This window comes from Carica papaya, chromosome 5 (assembly GCF_054855325.1).
Source record: "Carica papaya isolate Zhongbai chromosome 5, ASM5485532v1, whole genome shotgun sequence".
NCBI lineage: Eukaryota > Viridiplantae > Streptophyta > Magnoliopsida > Brassicales > Caricaceae > Carica > Carica papaya.
This window is the reverse complement of record NC_142313.1, coordinates 35,135,030-35,154,322: the sequence shown is the minus strand read 5'-3', so window position 1 is coordinate 35,154,322 and position 19,293 is coordinate 35,135,030. Positions and strand designations below refer to the sequence as shown.

General features: G+C 38.8%; 4 protein-coding genes across 5 annotated transcripts; 1 reads left to right on the top strand and 3 right to left on the bottom strand.

Annotated features, from left to right (window-relative positions):
* Nucleotides 1-827: 827 nt before the first annotated feature.
* Nucleotides 828-3,317, bottom strand: LOC110820605 (tolB protein-like protein). The gene has a single exon (XM_022050126.2). The coding sequence runs from the start codon at nucleotides 3,016-3,018 to the stop codon at nucleotides 931-933; it is 2,088 nt and encodes a 695-aa protein (XP_021905818.2). The 5' UTR covers nucleotides 3,019-3,317; the 3' UTR covers nucleotides 828-930.
* Nucleotides 3,318-3,871: 554 nt separating this feature from the next.
* LOC110820615 (methyltransferase) lies at nucleotides 3,872-12,727 on the bottom strand. The gene is made up of 9 exons (XM_022050139.2): nucleotides 12,530-12,727; nucleotides 12,381-12,446; nucleotides 11,931-12,299; nucleotides 11,618-11,855; nucleotides 11,427-11,484; nucleotides 5,033-5,119; nucleotides 4,768-4,902; nucleotides 4,526-4,661; nucleotides 3,872-4,418 (listed from the first exon to the last, which is right to left on the bottom strand). The coding sequence occupies exons 1-9, from the start codon at nucleotides 12,601-12,603 to the stop codon at nucleotides 4,202-4,204; spliced, it is 1,380 nt and encodes a 459-aa protein (XP_021905831.1). The 5' UTR covers nucleotides 12,604-12,727; the 3' UTR covers nucleotides 3,872-4,201.
* Nucleotides 12,728-12,887: 160 nt separating this feature from the next.
* On the top strand, nucleotides 12,888-13,640 carry LOC110820600 (ubiquitin-ribosomal protein eS31 fusion protein). Its single transcript, XM_022050114.2, has one exon. The coding sequence runs from the start codon at nucleotides 12,986-12,988 to the stop codon at nucleotides 13,454-13,456; it is 471 nt and encodes a 156-aa protein (XP_021905806.1). The 5' UTR covers nucleotides 12,888-12,985; the 3' UTR covers nucleotides 13,457-13,640.
* A 1,383-nt stretch (nucleotides 13,641-15,023) lies between these two features.
* Nucleotides 15,024-17,400, bottom strand: LOC110820627 (protein rolling protein). Of its 2 annotated transcripts, none has more exons than XM_022050158.2 (8): nucleotides 17,055-17,400; nucleotides 16,392-16,425; nucleotides 16,078-16,290; nucleotides 15,865-15,954; nucleotides 15,708-15,773; nucleotides 15,521-15,612; nucleotides 15,378-15,425; nucleotides 15,024-15,297 (listed from the first exon to the last, which is right to left on the bottom strand). In XM_022050158.2, the coding sequence occupies exons 1-8, from the start codon at nucleotides 17,315-17,317 to the stop codon at nucleotides 15,180-15,182; spliced, it is 924 nt and encodes a 307-aa protein (XP_021905850.1). In that variant the 5' UTR covers nucleotides 17,318-17,400; the 3' UTR covers nucleotides 15,024-15,179. The 2 variants fall into 2 exon arrangements, with proteins under 2 accessions (XP_021905850.1, XP_021905859.1); XM_022050167.2 differs by lacking the exon at nucleotides 17,055-17,400 and adding an exon at nucleotides 16,555-16,883.
* Nucleotides 17,401-19,293: the final 1,893 nt, after the last annotated feature.

Sequence of the window (19,293 nt, the reverse complement as noted above, 5' to 3'; positions counted from 1 at the left end):
TCGGATTTTTTTTATAAATACATAGTTGAAAATTTTTAATGATAATAATAATAATAAAATAATTGATTTCACTACAAGATTTTATATGAAATTATAACAATGCATTTTAAATTTGATTTAATTTTGAAGAAATTCAAATGTACTATTTCAATTTATTTCAAATGAAATTAATGTTACTTTTTAAATAAAAAAAATATTTTGTTCTAATAAAAGTAAAAGTGATATGAATTATTCAAAAATTTAAATTAATTTACTTTATGAAAATACGAACTTATATGAAATCTTATTATCATAATATATATATATATATATATATTGCAATTTTTTAAGTATAAAATGAATCTATCATCTATTTTGATATCTTATTACTTCCTCCATTAATTAAGAATTTTAATTTTTATAAAACATTATGATCATTTAATTGGTTTCAATTTTTCTTTTTTTTGTTTTTTGTTTTTCAAATGAAAGGATTTGAGGACTTATCTTGCTACCAATTTATATCCTCTCCTAATTTATATGAATTTGATTACATTTATACATAGTTTTCCAAACAATTAAATTTCTATCCAATAGACAGTGTTTAGAGGTAAAAAAAAAAAAAACAATTTAAAATAATGATAAAAAAATCAGTTTTGAACAAATAATTCAAAAAAATAAAAAAATAAAGAAATTAGAAAACGTAATCATAGAGGTTGTTAATATTTGTTTGTCGGCAAATATAAGTGTCTAAATACATTTGACTCCAATTTTGGACATGTAGATTTTATTATATTCAATTAATACAATATTAGAAGCAAACTATCATCATCAAAAGGATTTGCACACGGTAAAAAAAAAAAAAAGGGTAAGAAATTTATATTGCATCAAATTTTTAAGAATTATTTATTTGGACAACAAACCCATACACTTTTGGTAGGTGAGAGAAATCGATTAAATATCACACGATATCCACAATGGGTCATCAAATTCACCTCTCAGCCTCTCCTTCCCCAAACACACACTCCCCATCTCCACCTCACCTCCTTGACGCCACGTAGGCGTCCCATTCTCATACCCATTCCACGTCATCCTCCTCACTCCACCCCCATCTTCTCTCGCCATGTACAGATCTCCATATGGCTGAAACTGATTCGGCCACGACACCGGCTCTGCGCTCACCCCTCCCATATTACAAGTAAACAACACCCACTTCCCATCTCCGCTAAAGCACACGTGGTTGATCCTCTCTCTATCCACGTCCTCCGTTCCCTCAGCCCCCGCCACGTGGATCCTTCTGACCTCAGATCCGTCCGCTTTCATCACGTACATGCTGAACGTTTCGGGATTGTCTGGATTATGACGATTGGACGAGAATGCAATGAGGTCGCCGTTAGGGGACCAACTTGGCATCGTGTCGATCCACGGTCCTTCTGTTAGACGACGTATGCCGCCGTTGAACTCTCCGTTAACGGCGTCAAGCATGTACAGATTTTTGTACCCAGATCGCCCAGATCGAAACACGATTGATTTTCCGTCCGGCGAGCAAGCAGGGAAGGCGTTATTCCCTGTTTCTTCTATTGTCAATATTTTTACATCGCAGGGAATTTCTTCTTGATCACCGTCCAGATGGCTGGGTTCAAACGTGATGCGTGCGATCTGAACCGTTGCTTTAACAGTCGCAAAGATGGGACCGACTGACGTGTAGATGACGTTCTTTTCAACCGGACTCCAAGAGTTGTAGAAGGCTGTACGGCCTTTGATTAAAGTCCACCGCTTTGACCCGTCTGCTTTGACTATGCTGACGCCACCCTTCCCGTCAAAATCAGGATTCATAGCCATGAGTTCGCCGTCGGAAGAAAATGAAGGAAAGGATCCGTTCAGTCTTAGCATGCGAACATCTTTTATGGGCGAGGTGACCGGCTCGAGATGAGGAATCCTCGACTCGCCATCACTCGACTCACCTCTAAATCTGTGGTACCCAACGAACTCACATTTTGAAGAGACGAAGGGGTTGAAATGATGAAAATTAGGGTTAAGGGACTCTGTCACTGGATCAAACGTTTCTGAATCCAAGTTAAAAATCTCGATGTGTCTGTAATTTTTCCCGCGTCGACGAGTTGCGACGGCGATTCTTTTGCCATCATGAAAAGCTGCAGGAGTGAAGCAATGAAGGCCAGGTGGGGTGACGCGGAGAGAAGCGATTGGAAATCCAGAAAATTCTTCGAGATTCCCTGGAAAATCGACACGGAAAATGCTCCACCACCCATCATCAGCCCGGCGGTGAAAGTAGATGGTCGAATCACCAGACCAAGCAGGCCATCCACCTCGCTCACACAAAACCACCCGCTTATTCGGGTCGGACCTGTTGAAAACAACAATGTCAGTGTTGAGCTCATGGAATTCACCTCCCCAAGGACGAGATCCATAGGATGCAACAGCAACGAAATCCCCTGTTTGCGAGATAGCAGGACTATAGTCCACAACACCATAAGGGGTCAATCGGTTGATTTCGTTTTCCTTATCAAGTAAACTAGCAGCATAAAGAGCAGACCAGCTCTTGAAAGGTCGATCAGGCTCCTCGTGAGCTGAAATGAAGTAGAGTCGATCGTTTTTGATGATGGGACGGTCATGGAAAAGGCTTAGAGGCACTGATGGAAGCTGCTCCGGTTTGGATCCGGGACGCGCGAGATAAATTCGAGCCGACCCGGATCTCTCAGATATGAAAACGATGCTCTGGTCATCGTCGACGAATTGGGCATTGAAGTTAATGGAAATGCCATCAGTTAGGCGGCGCTCGGGAGTGGAGGCAGATTGAAATGGGAGTTGAAGAGAGAAAACGTCGAAGCCATACTGAGGCCTGCCAACTGTGGTGAAGACGATGGTACCTTTGGGGTCCATTAAAGCGGTAGTCTGTGCGAGTTGAGTGTAGAAGATGGAGTGGGAAAGAAGGTGAGGTGGGGGAGAATTTGTAGAGAAGTGGCGACTGTGAATGAAGTGTTTGGAGGTGGGTTTAAGATTACGTATGAGATGACGTAACATCCTTATCCTTCCAAGAAAATTTGGAGATAATTGTGTTGAATGGGGTGTGAAAGGAATCGAAATGAAATAATTTGGAATTTCAAATCTGGACTCTTGTCTCTTCCTAACATTCTCGGAAAAAACCAGAGGGGAAAGAAAATGTTTTGTTGATTAAATAAAGCAAGAAAAGATATGACACTGTTGTTTATTTTATTTTCGGAATGGGCATTTTGCTTTTCTTTTTTCTTTTTTTTGGTTATTCTTCATCTTTGCGTGAAGCAGGTGGAGGTAATTGGGCAACTGCCGTGCGTAGCTTTTGTTTGTTGTCCAGGAGAGTCGTTCCAACACGTATTTGGACGGATTTGTGCACATCATTACATTGAATGTTAAAATTCCATTTTTCATAAATTTTGTGAAATTTATATTTCTTCTTCATGGAATTTTACAAGTTAATTAACAATAAAAATTCATTATAAAAGTTATAATAATAATAACAATAATATTTTTTTTTTTAAAAATTATTTGAATATATTATTCTGACTAGTTCGACTCATGTTATGGACAATGAAAAGGCAAGAAGGAAGAATATTGGCGTAAAGTACTTTCTTCTACTAAGTTGCGCCTGTTTTGCATTTGTCTGGTTATGTGGAGAAGTTACTCTTGGATTTGCTTTGCTCTAAGGATTACTCCTACGATTTTTTCTTTCAAAGCAAAGTTGTGGATGTTACCTAAATTAATTGAGGAGAAGGTTGGTTATCCTGCCGTTATCAGAAGAGAGTTTGATTTTGGTTATAATTAAGAAATTAATCTGTGATTTTGAGTTTCAGAAAAATAATAATGTAATGTCTGATCAAAGGATAAGAGGCTTGAAAAAGGAAAAACCAAAAACTGACTCCATATATGAATAAAGAACCAAATCTTCTGTTTATGAAACCAAAAACACTTTCCTAGATGCATATGTTGATCTTACAAAGACAATGTCAGCATACCGGGTTTAGGACGGGTTCCATAAAATTTGAATTCGATAAAAACTGGATTTGATTTAAAATTAACCTGACCCATCAAACCCAACTCGTTTTCCTTTTTTTTTTTAAAAAAAAAAAAAAAATCCAGACAGGTGATGTGGGGTGAATTCAGGCTCACCAAATAACAAATTTTTTGTCCTCTCTAATCTTAGAACCTCAAAACTCAGAGAGAGACTGTTTTACAACTGGCTGACCTGTCTACCAATCAGCAAATGATTTTCTGGAGAGATGGTTGGCGGTACGTACTTTACAAGGTCTGTTTCTAGCCCACATTCCTTAACCCACATCAATCTCCCCATGTCTATAATCTGCTTGCACATCAACCCTAGAACTGCCCTTTCACACTGCTCCATTTTCCTCACAGTATCTGCAACACTGCCTGAATGCTCCTTCTCACTGTCAAAACATCAAATATATATAAGTTTCTGATTACATGAAATTCCTCATTCAGATTCCAAAGAAGCATAATAAACCAATTTTTTCTACACTATTAATGAAATTACATGTGAATATGCATTCCGCAATCAATGACATTGGAAACACCAGAACCGTGATCACCATCAACTGCCCAACTAGTAAACCATGTGATTGCATGGAATTCCTCTTTCGAAATTCCGAATTTGGACAAGTAGGATTTGTCTGTGAGGCAGCCAAAAATACCAGAGTTAGATCATAAATATAAGGAGTCCACCACAGTTCAACTATTTGCATTATTCGCAAGGATTAAAGGCTAACTGATTATTACTTATGTAGTGCTTCCACTGGCAAAGATGATGACAGCATGTTGCTATAGCAAGGCCTCTTAAAGAAGGATTTCCACCACACTGCTCGACACTACCTTCACCGGAGTATTCAGCCAGGCAGCATCTTAGACTCAAATCTGGATCAAGTTTTAGGGCGAAAACAGACACAACTTAGTAGAAGTGGCAACAACTTGTATTTAATGGAAAATTTTCTACAATTCTTAGGGTCCATATGTGTCAAAAATGACCTTATAAATATTTGATCACCTGTTGCAGGACCGCAGAGATGTTTACCGACAGCTATGCACGGACATCCACGTAAAGACTCAACAGCATTTAAGTTTAAATCTTCAACTGCAAATGTAATGCATAAGCAGGATTTTGTTCAGACTTTTCAGAAGAGAAATTTGGCACTGAAACCGATATGATCACAGATTGGTTGGAACTATAAACAAAAACATATGAATTTTCTGACAGTTGAGCTGAGTGAAATTCTAATGTGATCTCAGATGAAATTGTTCTTGCATCCAGTTTTGGCATATACTATTAATGTCTGTGGCTTGGCAATCAAATTGTTGTTTTTCTTTTTTCTTATTACTTGTCTGCTCCAGATTAATATAAAAAGATTCTCAACTCTTGTCCAAAACTTCTCAATAAAAAGAATCAAGAGTACATATATGAAAAGTGCAATCTTGTAGTAACAATTCTGTTTGAAACTAGATTCTTAAACACTTGCTTGTGATAAGAAAAACAGTTTTTCTTTGGAAGAGCAAGAATATTATTTGGAAAAGAGTGCAATAATTCTAACTGTAAAATCAGTATCACCACCTTCATCACTTACGAAAAATTACTGTTTTCTAGGAATAATTTCGGCTTTCATCACAATTTCATTGTTGTTTCATGATTCCTATTAGTCTCCCCAAGACTAGGTGAAAGTCCATGGTGCCCTATGGCAACATGCCTCTAATTTTTTTTTGTCCTAACATTTTGCAACAATTCTACACCATGATATATTAATTCAATAAAAAAATTGTTCTAATCAGCCAGTGCTGCAAAACAGTATCAAATTAGCAAGCAGTGTTTTCTAATCATTGTATAATGTCCAAAAGTTACTATGTTGGGTTAAAAAAGGCATGGTGCTGCATATGCATCATAGTAACACTCACAATGCCGAAACTACCATGATAGGTCCCAATTAGAATTCTGTTTAATTTGATAAGAAATTTTTCTCGTTTGGGTGAGAAGAATCACAAATTGTTTGCAAATTTCAGATGCCTCTTATTGCTGCAAATGAGTGTTTAAATACATAAAATTTTCAACTAAACTACCGATAAACTAGGGGAAAAAATTCAAAAATAAAAGATAAGCTTAAGGATAAGATTGAGCTGATTCCGGCTAACATTTTCTGCACATTTTCTTCTTCTTCTTCTGCACGTTCTGCACATGTGCTTTTACTCAGTCCAAATACCGTTTGGGTTTGATGGTGGGACATTGTGGCCTTTGCGGTTTATCATTGCCTCCCCCTTTTTTGGGAACCTTGTTCTCAAGGTTCAGGTTGCCAAAGTGTTCTTGCAGTGCTTCAGCATTTTCTCATGTTGTATCTTCTCCTGGCAGTTGTTTTCATTGGACCAAATTTTCTTTTACAATGCGGGAGTCGTGCTTTGCCCAACAGGCATCAAGGATGGCATCTGGTTATAGAATGAGGTCGCTTTCATCTGTCATTGCTGGTAGTGCATCCGGGCAATTGGGGGTGTCTCCCATTTTCCTTTTGAGCATGGATACATGGAAGACTGGGAGTATTCGGGCCTCAGAAGGGAGGTTTAGTTTGCATACGATCGGTTCGATCTTTTGTATGATTTTGTAGGGTCCATAGAAGCGACAAGCCAATTTTTGAGAAGCCTGCTTGAAGGTTGACTGCTGTCTGTGGGGTTGTAGCTTAAGAAATATCCAGTCCCCTTCCTTAAATTGAACATCGCGTCTCTTGGCTTTGGAGAACTGTTCTGTTTTGTGCTGTTTGCTGATTGATCTTGAGCTGTCTGACTAGCTCATCTCTAGTAGTTAACTGAACATCAACTTCGTCAACAGAGGTTGTACCTGGTTGGTACTTGGGAATGACAGGTGGTGGGAGGCCGTAAAGAGCCTGGAACGGGGACATACCAATGGCTGAGTGATAGGTAGTATTGTACCAAAATTCTGCCCATAGAAGTATTGCGCTCCATTTGCGAGGTTGTTGGTGACTAAAGCAGCGTAAGTATTGTTCGAGACACCGGTTGACTACCTCGGATTGCCCATCTGTTTGCGGGTGATAAGAGGAGCTCATCTTTAGTTGGGTTCCTGAGAGCTTGAAGAACTCTTGCCAGAAATGACTAATCAATACTGGGTCCAGAACACTTACAATTGATCTAAGCATGCCATGCAATTTTACTAAACTGTCCACAAATCTCTCGGCTATAGTCTTGACTGAGAAAGGATGAGATAAAGCAACAATATGAGCTGATTTACTAAGGCTATTGACTATCCAAATATGACAGTTCTCCCATTGGAAGGGGGAGTTCTTCAATAAAATTCATGGTGTGTCATCCCATACCTGACATGAAATTGGCAAAGGTTGAAGAAGACATGCCGGGGAGAGAGTTTCCACTTTTGCCCTTTGGCATGTGTCATAGGCCGAAACATACTAGTGAATTGTTTTGTGCATTGTGGGCCAGTAAAATTGTTGGGCTAGGCGTTTGTAAGTTCTGAGTGGCCTGAATGACCTCCCAATGAAGAGTTATGAAATTTTTGGAGTAATTGTTGATTAATCTTAGTATCTGGGGTATCACTACCTGATTCTTATAATAGACCAGCCCATTTCTCTCTATGTACAGTTGCCCTAGGTTGTGAGAGGCTAGTTTCTTAAGTTTCTACATATAAGGATGCTCAAGTGCTGCATTCTGAATGCTGTCCCAGATATTACAATGGGGAGCAGATAGGTTATGTAAGACAGGGCTTCCTTTTTTACGGGAGAGGGCATCTGCAGCGGAGTTTTCTTTTCCTGCTTTGTAGAGAATCTCATAGTCATACCCGAAAAGCTTGGACATCTATTTTTGTTGTTCTGGGGTAGTGATGGTTTGCCCTATAAAATATTTGAGACTTCTTTGATTTGTCTTGATAAAAAATTTATGGTCAAGGAGGTAGGGTCTCCAGAGTCGTACAACCACGACTATTGCTAATATTTCTTTTGCATAGACGGACCAAGACTGCTTTGATATTCCGAGGGCCCTGCTCATGTAGACTATGGGTTTTCCATCTTAAGTGAGGACTACCCCAATTCCCTCTCTTGAAGCATTTGTCTCAATGGTAAATGGCTCATTGAAGTTGGGTAAAGCTAATGTTGGGGTGGTGGTCATAGCTTTCTTCAAATTTTCAAATGCTTCCCCTGCTTCCGATGTCCATTCAAATTTCCCTTTTTTAATAGGTTGGTCAATGGTCGGGCTAAGAGTCCATATTTGCACACAAACTTTCTATAGTACCCTGTTAAGCCCAAGAAGCCTATGAGTTCGGTGGTGTTGCTTGGTGGAGGCCAGTGAGTCATAGCCTGAATCTTTTTCTGATCAACTTTTACTCCGTCAGAGGTGATAATGTACCCCAAATATTCAATTTCTTGTAACCCAAACTCACACTTCTTTAGCTTGAGAAAGAATTGATTATGTTTTAAGATTTCTAGTACCTATCTCACATGATCAAGGTGGAGAGTCCAAGTAGTACTGTATACCAAAATATCATCAAAAAATACTAGAACAAACTTACAGAGAAACGGTTAGAATATGTCGTTCATGAGAGCCTGAAATGTGGAGGGGGTGTTGCATAGGCTGAAGGACATTACCAAAGATTCATAATGACCACTATGAGTTTGGAAGGCGGTCTTGTACACATCAGGTGGGTATACTCTGACTTCGTGGTACCCAGCTGTGAGATCCAATTTAGTGAAAAAAGCGGCACCATGTAACTCGTCGAGCATGTCATCCACGGTTGGGATAGGAAAGGCGGTCTTTGATGGTGACCGCGTTAAGAGCACTATAATCGGTGTAGAATTGCTAGGTGCCATCTTTCTTCCGTACTAGCAATACCGGGGATGAAAAAGGGCTAGTGCTGTGCTGTGCTGTATGAGCTCGGTCTTAAGCATTGCATCCATCTGTTTCTCTATCTTAGCCTTCTGAAAGTAAGCGTACCGATATGGGCGGACATTTTCCGGTTCAGCCCCTTCGCAGAGGTTGATGTGGTGGTCAATTTTTCTGGCCGGTGCAGTGAATCAGGTGTGCGGAAGATTGCTTGGAATTCATCCAAAACAGCTTGCATATCAGGCTTGACTTCGGCAGTGGGTGTGGTGGAGGCATCGACCTTTACACAGAGGGCAAACAAAGAGGGCCGTTTGCTGAGCTCTCTGGCCATGGTGTCACCGGAAGTGGGTTGTATCGGTTCGGTCTGCATGCCTTGCAAGCGGTGGAGCCGGCGGTCCTTGGTGAACTCCATCGTCCCGACTTTCCAGTCACAATAGACCGGATCCAAACTTCCCAACCACTGATGCCTAAAACCAAATCCAACCTGATCAATGGTAAAGCAACGAGAGTGAGTCAGAAAGGAATATCGTTTAGTAGCACCGGGATATCTTCAAAGCGGCCTCAACATCTCATCGGCTCGCCATTTGTGACCTTGACCGGGAAGGGAGGTGTCGGCACCACTAATAGCTGCAGAAAGTTGGCGAGTCGCTCACTGATGAAATTGTAAGTTGACCCACTGTCGATGAGGGCAATGGATTCTTGTTTCTGAATGTTGGTGCGAACCTTCATGGTTTTTGGAGTCGACCACCCCGTGAGGGCATGGAGGGAGATTTCTGGTTCCTTGGGTCTTGCTTCCTCTTCGTCTTCTTCATTCTCGCCTTCAAGGAGCAAGAATTGCGGCTGTTTGCATCGGTGGCCTGCGGTGAACTTCTTGTCGCAATGGTAGCACAAACTCTGCGCTTGGCAGCGTTGTGCCTCATTCTAGGAGAGGTGTCGGGGTAGAACGTTTGTGGCAGCTAGGGTTTCTAGTGGACCGGTCCGGTTTTGAGGGACCTGGACCAACCTCTTCTGCCGGTTCAGCTGTTCCTCCCTCATGCGGGCTAGACTGGTGGCCTCTTTCAGTGTTGTGGGCCTAAACATGCGGATGTCTTCCGCAATTTCGGGCTTAAGCCCGCTGATGAAAGTGCCCACTAGCGCTTTCTGGGTCCAGCCTTGCACTCAATTTCCCAACTTCTCAAACTCTTTCTGGTATTCGCGTAATGGGCTGGATTGCTTCACACGGGAGAGGGCCTCATCAAAGTCTTCGCACTCCGTCGGCCTGAACTAGGCCCAAAGTTCCTCCTAAAAGATAGCCAATGTGACCTCTTTCCCTTCTTCTCTATATGTGCTGCGAAGCCACTGCCACGCCCGTCAGATGAAAGGAGGCTAAGGAGACCTTCTGATTGTCGGTGATGTTGTGGAAGTCGAAGAATTGCTCAGCTCGGTTACACTATTCGGTCGGGTCGTCTCTGTCGAAGGTGGGGAAGTCCAGCTTTGTGATTTTGGAACCGAACATCGATCATTCCTCTTCGGTCCGCTCGGGAACTTCTTCGCGAGGTAGATGCCATTGCCTGGGACGGTCGGTGGTGTTGCTGCTAGCACCCTCCCTATTGAGCATCAGGGAGTTAGCAAGTCGTCGGACTGTATGTTCGAGCTGAAGCATGCGGTCGACCAGGCCGACCTCCATTCGGCTGAGATGGTCTTGCATTTTGCCCACACTGTTTTCCAAGTTTTCTATTCTTTCCTTATTGGTGGCCATGGCTCTGATACCAATTGATACGTCTCAATTAGAAGCTTGTTTAATTTGATACGAAATTTTTCTTGTTTGGGTAAGAAGAACCACAAATTGTTTGCAAATTTCAGATGCCTCTTATTGCTGCAAATGAGTGTTTGAATACATAAAATTTTCAACTGAACTACTGATAAACTAGGGGAAAGAATTCAAAAATAAAAGATAAGCTTAAGGATGAGACTGAGCTGATTCCAGCTAACATTTTCTGCACGTTTTCATCTTCTTCTTCTACACGTTCTGCACATATACTTTTAAACTCCGTCCAAATACTGTTTGGGTTTGATGGTGGGACGTTGTGGCCTTTGCGGTTTATCATACCATCAATTCAAGTTCTTCACAATAAATAGGAAAACCACTCAATCAGCATACCAGATATAATTTCTGTACCAGTACTCACTCACAAATTCGTAATGGAAACTGCCGCGACCATGTTTACATTTGCAGAACAGAAGATTATTAACTGAATCTGTGTTAAAGCATAAACAATCAGGCAGCTGATTTAAAGGATTTTCATAATCTATTTTCGCTTGAAGTCCAAAAGTGTTTCAGGATAAAGCTGAGAACATACGGACCTATACCTAATAAACTAACTGATTGCTACAAAAAGGTAAGCTACTAGCTATTTGGCTCAATGGTGTGCTCTTCACCATGTCAAAGAAAAAAGCACAGTTGACTAATTATCCCCCAAAACTAAATGAAATAAAGCAAAGAACAAGAAAAACAATAAGTGTAATATCCGACAAGAAGTTGCACATAAGGTTTCCAGCAACAGGATTCAGAAAAATCTTACTGTCAATTCTCAATCGCTCTAATATGAATTGCTCTTTCTGTCGCAAAGACCGATCAGCCTAAGTGTAGCCATTGGAACAACATAAACAAAAAAGAACATTATAGAGAGAACAAAGTTCAAAGTGCCCAAAAACTTGCTTGTAAAAAAGTAAAAAGTTTGATAAAATCTTTGAGAAATCTAAGTTAACAGACCTTGAGCTTGTATGACTTCCTCTCAACAAGAAACACCTTTTTGATTCCATAGCAATCCGCCAGCATTTGTGTCAAGTATCCTCTTCCAGCTCCAAACTCCACCACACAAGGAACATCATACGGCCCCTCAGATTCACATCGCTTCCAGTTAACAGATTCCTTTAACACCCCAAACGCTTCCAAGTTCCCAAGAATGGAGGCTTGTTGTACCACGTGTTTCTCTTGAAATGGCAACTTCCTGCCCACAAGTTGATATCTATTTCAAAAAAATAGACATACCCACATAAAAGAAACTAAAAATCAACTTGGATACCTGTCTACGTCTCTCTTAATCCATATATCACAAGCTTCTGGAATCTTGCACGACTCCCTGATATCCTTGCAGATTGTACTATGAACTGATTGAATCTTTCTAATCAACTCATAAAATTGAGGAAGAGTCAAATTGTACACAGCATTCCTCTTCATTTCAGAGGTAACACTATCCAAAGAACACGAATTAGCCTCATTCGAGGACAAAACATCTTTAACTCTTGTGGGTTTAATAGTTTCGTCCTCATGCACCTCTTCCTTCCCAGCATTGATTCCCTTTTGATAATAGGGTTGGAGAAATAAGGATTGGGTTTGTTTCAGTAATGGGCATTTGCTAAGATGGCCCTCGAGATTTGCTTGCAGCACAGAGCTGTCAAATTAAAAAAGAAGTTAATCATTGCATGGAACTCTACAGAGATATAATGGCAAAAACATATGGAGAAGAGATTACTGAGAAGGGTCTATAGGGCATGGGATCCACACGTCATCTGACCTCTGGCTATGGTTGCCACAAAACCTTGAAATTAAGAAAAAAAAAGTTCCATTAAAATGTAAGTATCTGATTTGAGGGATTACAAAAATGGGATGATTGAAGCTTACGAAGAGTTGCTGAGTGGGGCGTTTGCACAAAATCTGTTCTTCTTTGGAAGCCAGAATTTGCAGCGATTCTCCATTCTTCACTTTCCCGCAATACTGAGTTAACTCGTGTAACCTGTACTGGGTTCTGCCCTCTTGAGTTTTTCTTCTTCTTCTTCTTCCTTTTCATGTAAAGTGAGACGGTGTGGGCTTTCCCTTTCAGGGCTCCGCCCATATAATTAGTGGTTGAATAAAATAGTTTTAAATTTTAAATATTTTATTACGTCATAAAAAGATATGGGCCAAAGGTTAAAGCCCAAAGAATAAGCAAAGCCCATAGCAGGCATCTACAAAAAGCCCTAGCAGAAACTTTTTAAGTGATCTCTCATAAATAAAACCCTTGTATTATCCAGAGCATCTTCAAATTCATCACTACTCAAACCCTAGCCGCTCTTCTCTGTTTCTCTGCATCTCCTAAAGATGCAGATCTTCGTCAAGACCTTGACGGGTAAGACCATAACCCTAGAGGTAGAGTCCTCTGATACCATCGACAATGTGAAGGCCAAGATCCAGGACAAGGAGGGCATTCCCCCGGACCAGCAGCGTCTCATCTTCGCCGGTAAGCAGCTTGAGGATGGTCGTACCCTCGCCGATTATAATATCCAGAAGGAGTCAACACTGCATCTCGTTCTTCGGTTGAGAGGTGGCGCCAAGAAGCGTAAGAAGAAGACCTACACCAAGCCAAAGAAGATCAAGCACAAGAAGAAGAAGGTTAAGCTCGCGGTGCTCCAGTTCTACAGGGTTGAAGATGGTGGCAAGGTGCAGAGGCTGAGGAAGGAGTGTCCCAACGCCGAGTGTGGCGCCGGAACCTTCATGGCAAATCACTTTGACAGGCACTATTGTGGTAAGTGTGGCCTTACCTATGTGTACCAGAAGGCCGGCGGTGATTGATCCGAGAACCATGAAACTTTTTTCGTCTTCTAAAGAGTTATGTTTATCTTAATAGCTTTTTGGGGTTAGATTTTAAATTACGAAGTACTTCTGGAATTTATACCTTCTCTGTTATGGTTTATTTTGTTACTTTGGATGTTCATTGTGGATTTTAAGTGATTAAATTTATTAGCTTTTTAAACTATATTATTGAATTTGTGTGGTCTTTTCTTGAAATAATTTCATGATGGTGTGATCAGATAGCTTTCGTAACCTCATCCTCTGTTTGCAGAGGTGGTAACTTTTAGTAAACAGTATGCAAGAAGCATGTATCTAGAGAATATAATACAATGTCATGTTTGTATGTATAGGTTGAATTTTGTCAAGTAATGCTGCAATTATTTATTTACTTTTTTGGGATTGTTCCTGTATACGGAATAATTTTTGATGGGCGATCTTCTTTAGAAAACAAGATGATGAATTTGTATGAAATTGAGAAAATGGTTTGGCCTAGCGAGACAATAAATGAATATCAATGAGGTTTTCTAATGAAATTAGGAGTTTGAACTTGGAATCTGTAATTGAAATTTGTCACTCCATATTGCATTTTTGCAGTATATGTTATATAAGTCGGTGACAGTTTGATCCTCGGAAAAGAGTCTGATTTGCCAATGGGTTCCAGGTCTAGTGTTTGAGATGTGAAGTTGGATATTTGGTAGAGCTCTTCAGGTTATAACTTGTTACATATCTATGCCCCTATCCGGTGTTTTCAAATGCTTTCTACAACATCATTTGGAAAATATTGCAGAACAAACCCTAATTTCGGAATTTGTATGGTAGTTCATCCAAAACTATCTGCAATGTTGGATTTTCCCCACGAATTTTTAGTCTGGTTTCTTTCTTACTGCATCAACTCACTGCAGCATATAGCTTGTTTCTTGTAACTTCCAAATTTTGGCTCTTTCAATTTGAACTTGAAGATAGATGGCAAATATTTTGGAACCTTATATATATGACAGTTTGGGTTCAGCTTAAATGAATTTTGGTTATTAATGGGATTTGATTAGATTTGTCAATAAAAAAATTGAATCTATATATATTGAAAAATAATTTGCTAGAATATGTTTAGGTTTGCCAATTAAGTAATAATAGATCACTTGTTTGACGGATATGCTTATTGCACACTTGGTTCTTTTAATGGTTCTAGTTCCATTAAACTTGTCAAGATTGGATTTAAATATATTGGAATTGTACAATGTGTTTGGATTTGAATTTGTTAGGGCTGTCAATCAAGTATTTACTAAGAACAAAATTTCGTAACCTTAACTCATTTGACTCATTTTAGGTCAACTTCTAAGGTTAGAAAAGCTGGCTGAGATTACAGATAGAATGAACCTTGATAGAGTAAAAAAGACAAGAGCCTTAATATAGAGTTAGTTTGTGAAAGGAGTGATATTTATCCTAGAAAAAATGGATTCAGTGAATCTACTTTTTATATTTGAATCCTCTGTTATCTTTAGTTCAACTTTTGTCGGATAATATTCTAATTTCTACTTTAAGTAAAACAATTAAAGAGAACTTAACCAGATGATCAAATATGTTAACCCTTGTATAGGAATAAAATCGAATGAATCTGTAAAGTAAGAGTTGAAATGCTGTTGATAATGATAGGCGTCTCCTCTTTTATGTGCATACACAACCATAGATATGAAAACCAGTCCCAAATTCATTGTAACAAGAGGAACTAATTGGATCTCAGGAAACGATGAGGAAACAATCTGGGCAGGATGGAATTCTTTGCTCTAACAATCAATGCATATATACCATAACAAGGAATATGAACAACAGCCATTGAAAAATACCTGCACCATTTTAACATCTTCGTTAGTTTTAGTCAGTCCTGCTTTATAAATTAAAAGAAAAGGCAAAAGAAATAACATACCATAAAGGAGCCCAAGGTGTTTGAAGCTCAAGAAAGGGATATGGCCACCTGCCAAGACTCCATAATTATATCAGTAACTGTATTGAACCCTAAACAGTTATCTGAAATTGTTTAAAAAATGGAAAAAATTCATGATTAATTACCAGGTAAACCCACAAGCATGAATGATCCATTGAAAAACAACATAGAGACAGCTCCATTGTACGAAGTAGGCAATCCGAAACCAAGGAAATGGCTGAAAATAACCCACAGAGAAAATGAAATCACTTCAAGAACAAATTCAATCTAGAGAGATTCGATTTTAAATTTCTGATGAATCACAGCACTCACAAGATTATTAAGAGCCGTATCCAGCAGAAGAAATACAGCATTCAAGGTGTGCATGCAGCCCATCAACTGCAATTTGAAATAACACAATCTATTTAATTTTGTGTGTATATATCAAGGTCAATGAATTAGAAAGAAATATTGATAATTTAAAACTCACCAGGTTGAGGCCAAGATGGGAGTTTGAAAGAAATGGGACTAAAACACACCAAAATACAATGTCTGTAAAGATGACAGCCCCTCCACAAATCTGTCACCAAAACAATATATGTATATATATATATATATATAATTTGCATCATAATATATATATATATATGTATATATAGATATATATATAGTGTTATAAAAGCTGAAGGGTTAGTGTTACAACCTGATATGTAATTTGCATAAGGTATCCCCAAAAGCCTGCTCTTTGCCGTAGCTCATCCTGGGCATACTTGGTGTCTCGTTTGACTTCTTTTACTCCGTAAGAATTAGTCAAGACTTGTTCAACGTCTCCTCTGAGCAAATCTTCGTTTTCCCCATGATCTGTATCTTTCTTCGACCACACCCAGCACCCATATGCAGATATAACACTTCCTACCTACACCCGCAAACAAACAGATATTAACAATGCACCATGTTGGACTGGTAATTTCAAAGAGAAGCATTATGTATATATGTATATATATGTATAATACTCACCGCAAAATAAACAATAACCAATGTAAATGTCCACCTGCAAGTCAATCATACAACAAACAAGATTTGAATCAGAAATTATCCAAACTTTCTGAATTCTTGGGCGAAAAACTTAAGCCCACCAATTGAATATGATCTTTTGAAAATACTTTTTAAAGGTGCTTACTGTGTGTAGAAATAGAAGGCGAAAATCCCATCCAAGGCTACAACTTTATAGAGTAAACAAAACAAGAAAAAGAAAGCAAAAGCTCTGTAGAAAAAAAGCCAAAGAGGGCCGAGCTTTCTCCACCGGGGTTTCCACAGATCATCACAATACACTACTACCTCCATCTTGATAGCCCAGAAAGCTAGCGCAAGAGGGGCAATGATGATCCACGCACAAATTGGTGTTTGCCATCAAACCCAGTTACTCACACCAGAATCCGTCATCTCATTCACACTCCAACGCAACGGGGATCTGAATTCTCAAATCCCAACTGGGTAGAGGCATTGACGGAATTTAGGAAAGTGAGGAAGGAGAAGGAAAATGGGTTTGGCTTTTGAAGCCCAAACCCAATTACATATATCAGACCCACTTCTCAGAAGAGTATAATTATTTATTTTTATACATGCCAAAAAAACATAAACTGCACGAGTAGGAAGAATCATAAGCTAGTATTTGCTTACTCGGTGTAATAAACGAAGATGGTTTTGTCCCATTTGAGTATATCCCAGTAGAGGAATAAAAGCATTAGTGTAAAGGACAGAAGCCGAATGAGGAGGAGCCAGCCAGGGTGCAACCCTTTCCAGCAACTGCTCCAGAGCTGGGAGACGTGAAGGGTTTGGTTCATGGCGAGTTCATTCCTCCAAACCACCCATAAGGATCCAATAAACGCTCCCATCACAATCCCAAAGCAAATGAAATCGTACCAGTACACCACCATGGCCATCCTCAGTGCAAGAAACTAGCTACTATATTTTTCTTAATTCCTCCATATACTCTCCCAGCTAATAATTACTCTGCGTCAAAGGAAATATAGAATTTAGTGTTAGCTAGAATGGTAGTTTTTGACAATTTGGTTTAGGGTCACGTTTGTAATATTGAAAGGTCCAAAAAGTAGTTGATACTCAAGGAATTTGGTGGAGAAATAAAAAAAAAATATTGTTAAAGAAAAATTAAGCATAAAATCCAAATATCTCAGCTAACGATCGGGGTTCAAAATTTTACAATCTTCTCTTAGTTGTTGACAAAGTTATAAGTATATATATGTATATAGTTAGTGATCTAGTGGCAACATGATTAAGTCCTTAGTCTACTGATCTGATGAATGTTTGGTGAATTCCATTTAAAAATTTAAAAAAAAAAAAAAAAAAAAACCAAATTATTAATAAAAATTGAAAATAACTTTTAAGAATGCATATTAAAATTGGCAAATTAAAAGAATGCATATTAAAATTTAAAATTAAATATATTACATTACATTACATTATATACAATACATATACTAAATTGTATTGATATGTATAATTATTAGTAATTATAATATTTAAACAAATCAATTATTCAATCGATTCAATTCCAAAATTTTGAAACCAAAACTGAACCGATAAAATAAAAAACTTAAATAAAAATAGAATGGCTAAATGAAAGTGATTTATTTAATTGTTCAAAATTTCAATCAAATCTGACTTAAACTCGGAACACTCGCTCCTAGTTGGTTTTTGCTTGTTTTGACATTTGGTGTCCAAGCTTACTTAGTGATAAAGCCACCTGTTTTGGATCAGTGGAGAAGGACAGGACAATCCTCCCCCCGACCACTTTGATACACTAAGAATGGGTACTTCTTTTTCTTTTTCTTTTTCTTTGCCAGGTCTAGTATTTATGTCCACCAAAAATGCAGCGTTTCATCAAAGTTGTTTGTGTTTTGTTCCTCTGCTACGATTACACGTGAACTCGTCTAGATGGGTGTAAAATCATCGCTTCTGAAGTGGTCGATCATTCTGAAAATTCATCTTTGAAATCCTAATAAGGTTTCTGGTGTTACAGCTTCTGTTCTTTGCTTTCTTTACTGATTCAAGGTACTTTCCAACTTCCTTTCTTCCTATTTGTGATAAATCTTGATTAAATAGGAAGTTTACTTGGTGAGTTTATATTTTGTTTCATGGTATCAGAGCAAACTTAGATATGGAGAGCGAAAATTCAAATTAAACTACTGCAAATCGAAACCCTAACCCATTTAATAGAACAAACTTAGATTTTATGAATTCTGATAGACCGTACTACATAGAAAAGAATCTGAACTCTAGCACTATTCTTGTTCCTCAACCCTTAGAAGGAAATAATTACTACACATGGGCTCGCTCTATGAAACGAGCATTAAGGATTCAAAACAAGCTCGGGTTTATAAATAGAACCTTTACCGAGCCAATGGATCCCACTTATCCGCTCAAAGAACAGTGGTTACGGTGCAATGACATTGTAATCACTTGGATACAGAACATCTTATCCCTAGAGATCAAGGCTAACACATTTTATGTTGACACTGCTCATTAGCTATGGCTTGATCTTGAACAGAGGCATGCTCAACAGAATGCGTCTAGGATATTTGAAATCAAGCAATCAGTAGTCAATCTCTTATAGAGTCAAGACCCAGTTACCGTTTATTTGCTAAGTTAAAAATTTAATTGATGAATTGGTGAACTATAAACTAATGCCCAACTGCACTTGTGGGGAAATGAAGACTGGTGGAATATCAGGATAAAGACTATATAATGAAATTCCTCATGGGTTTAGATGATTCGTATAAAGGAATGATAGGACAGATCCTCATGAAGAGACTCTTTCTTGGCATGAATGAGGTCTTTTCTATTATTCATCAAGAAAAAAAAGAAGACAAATATCTCTGGATTTTACAGCCAACAGGGC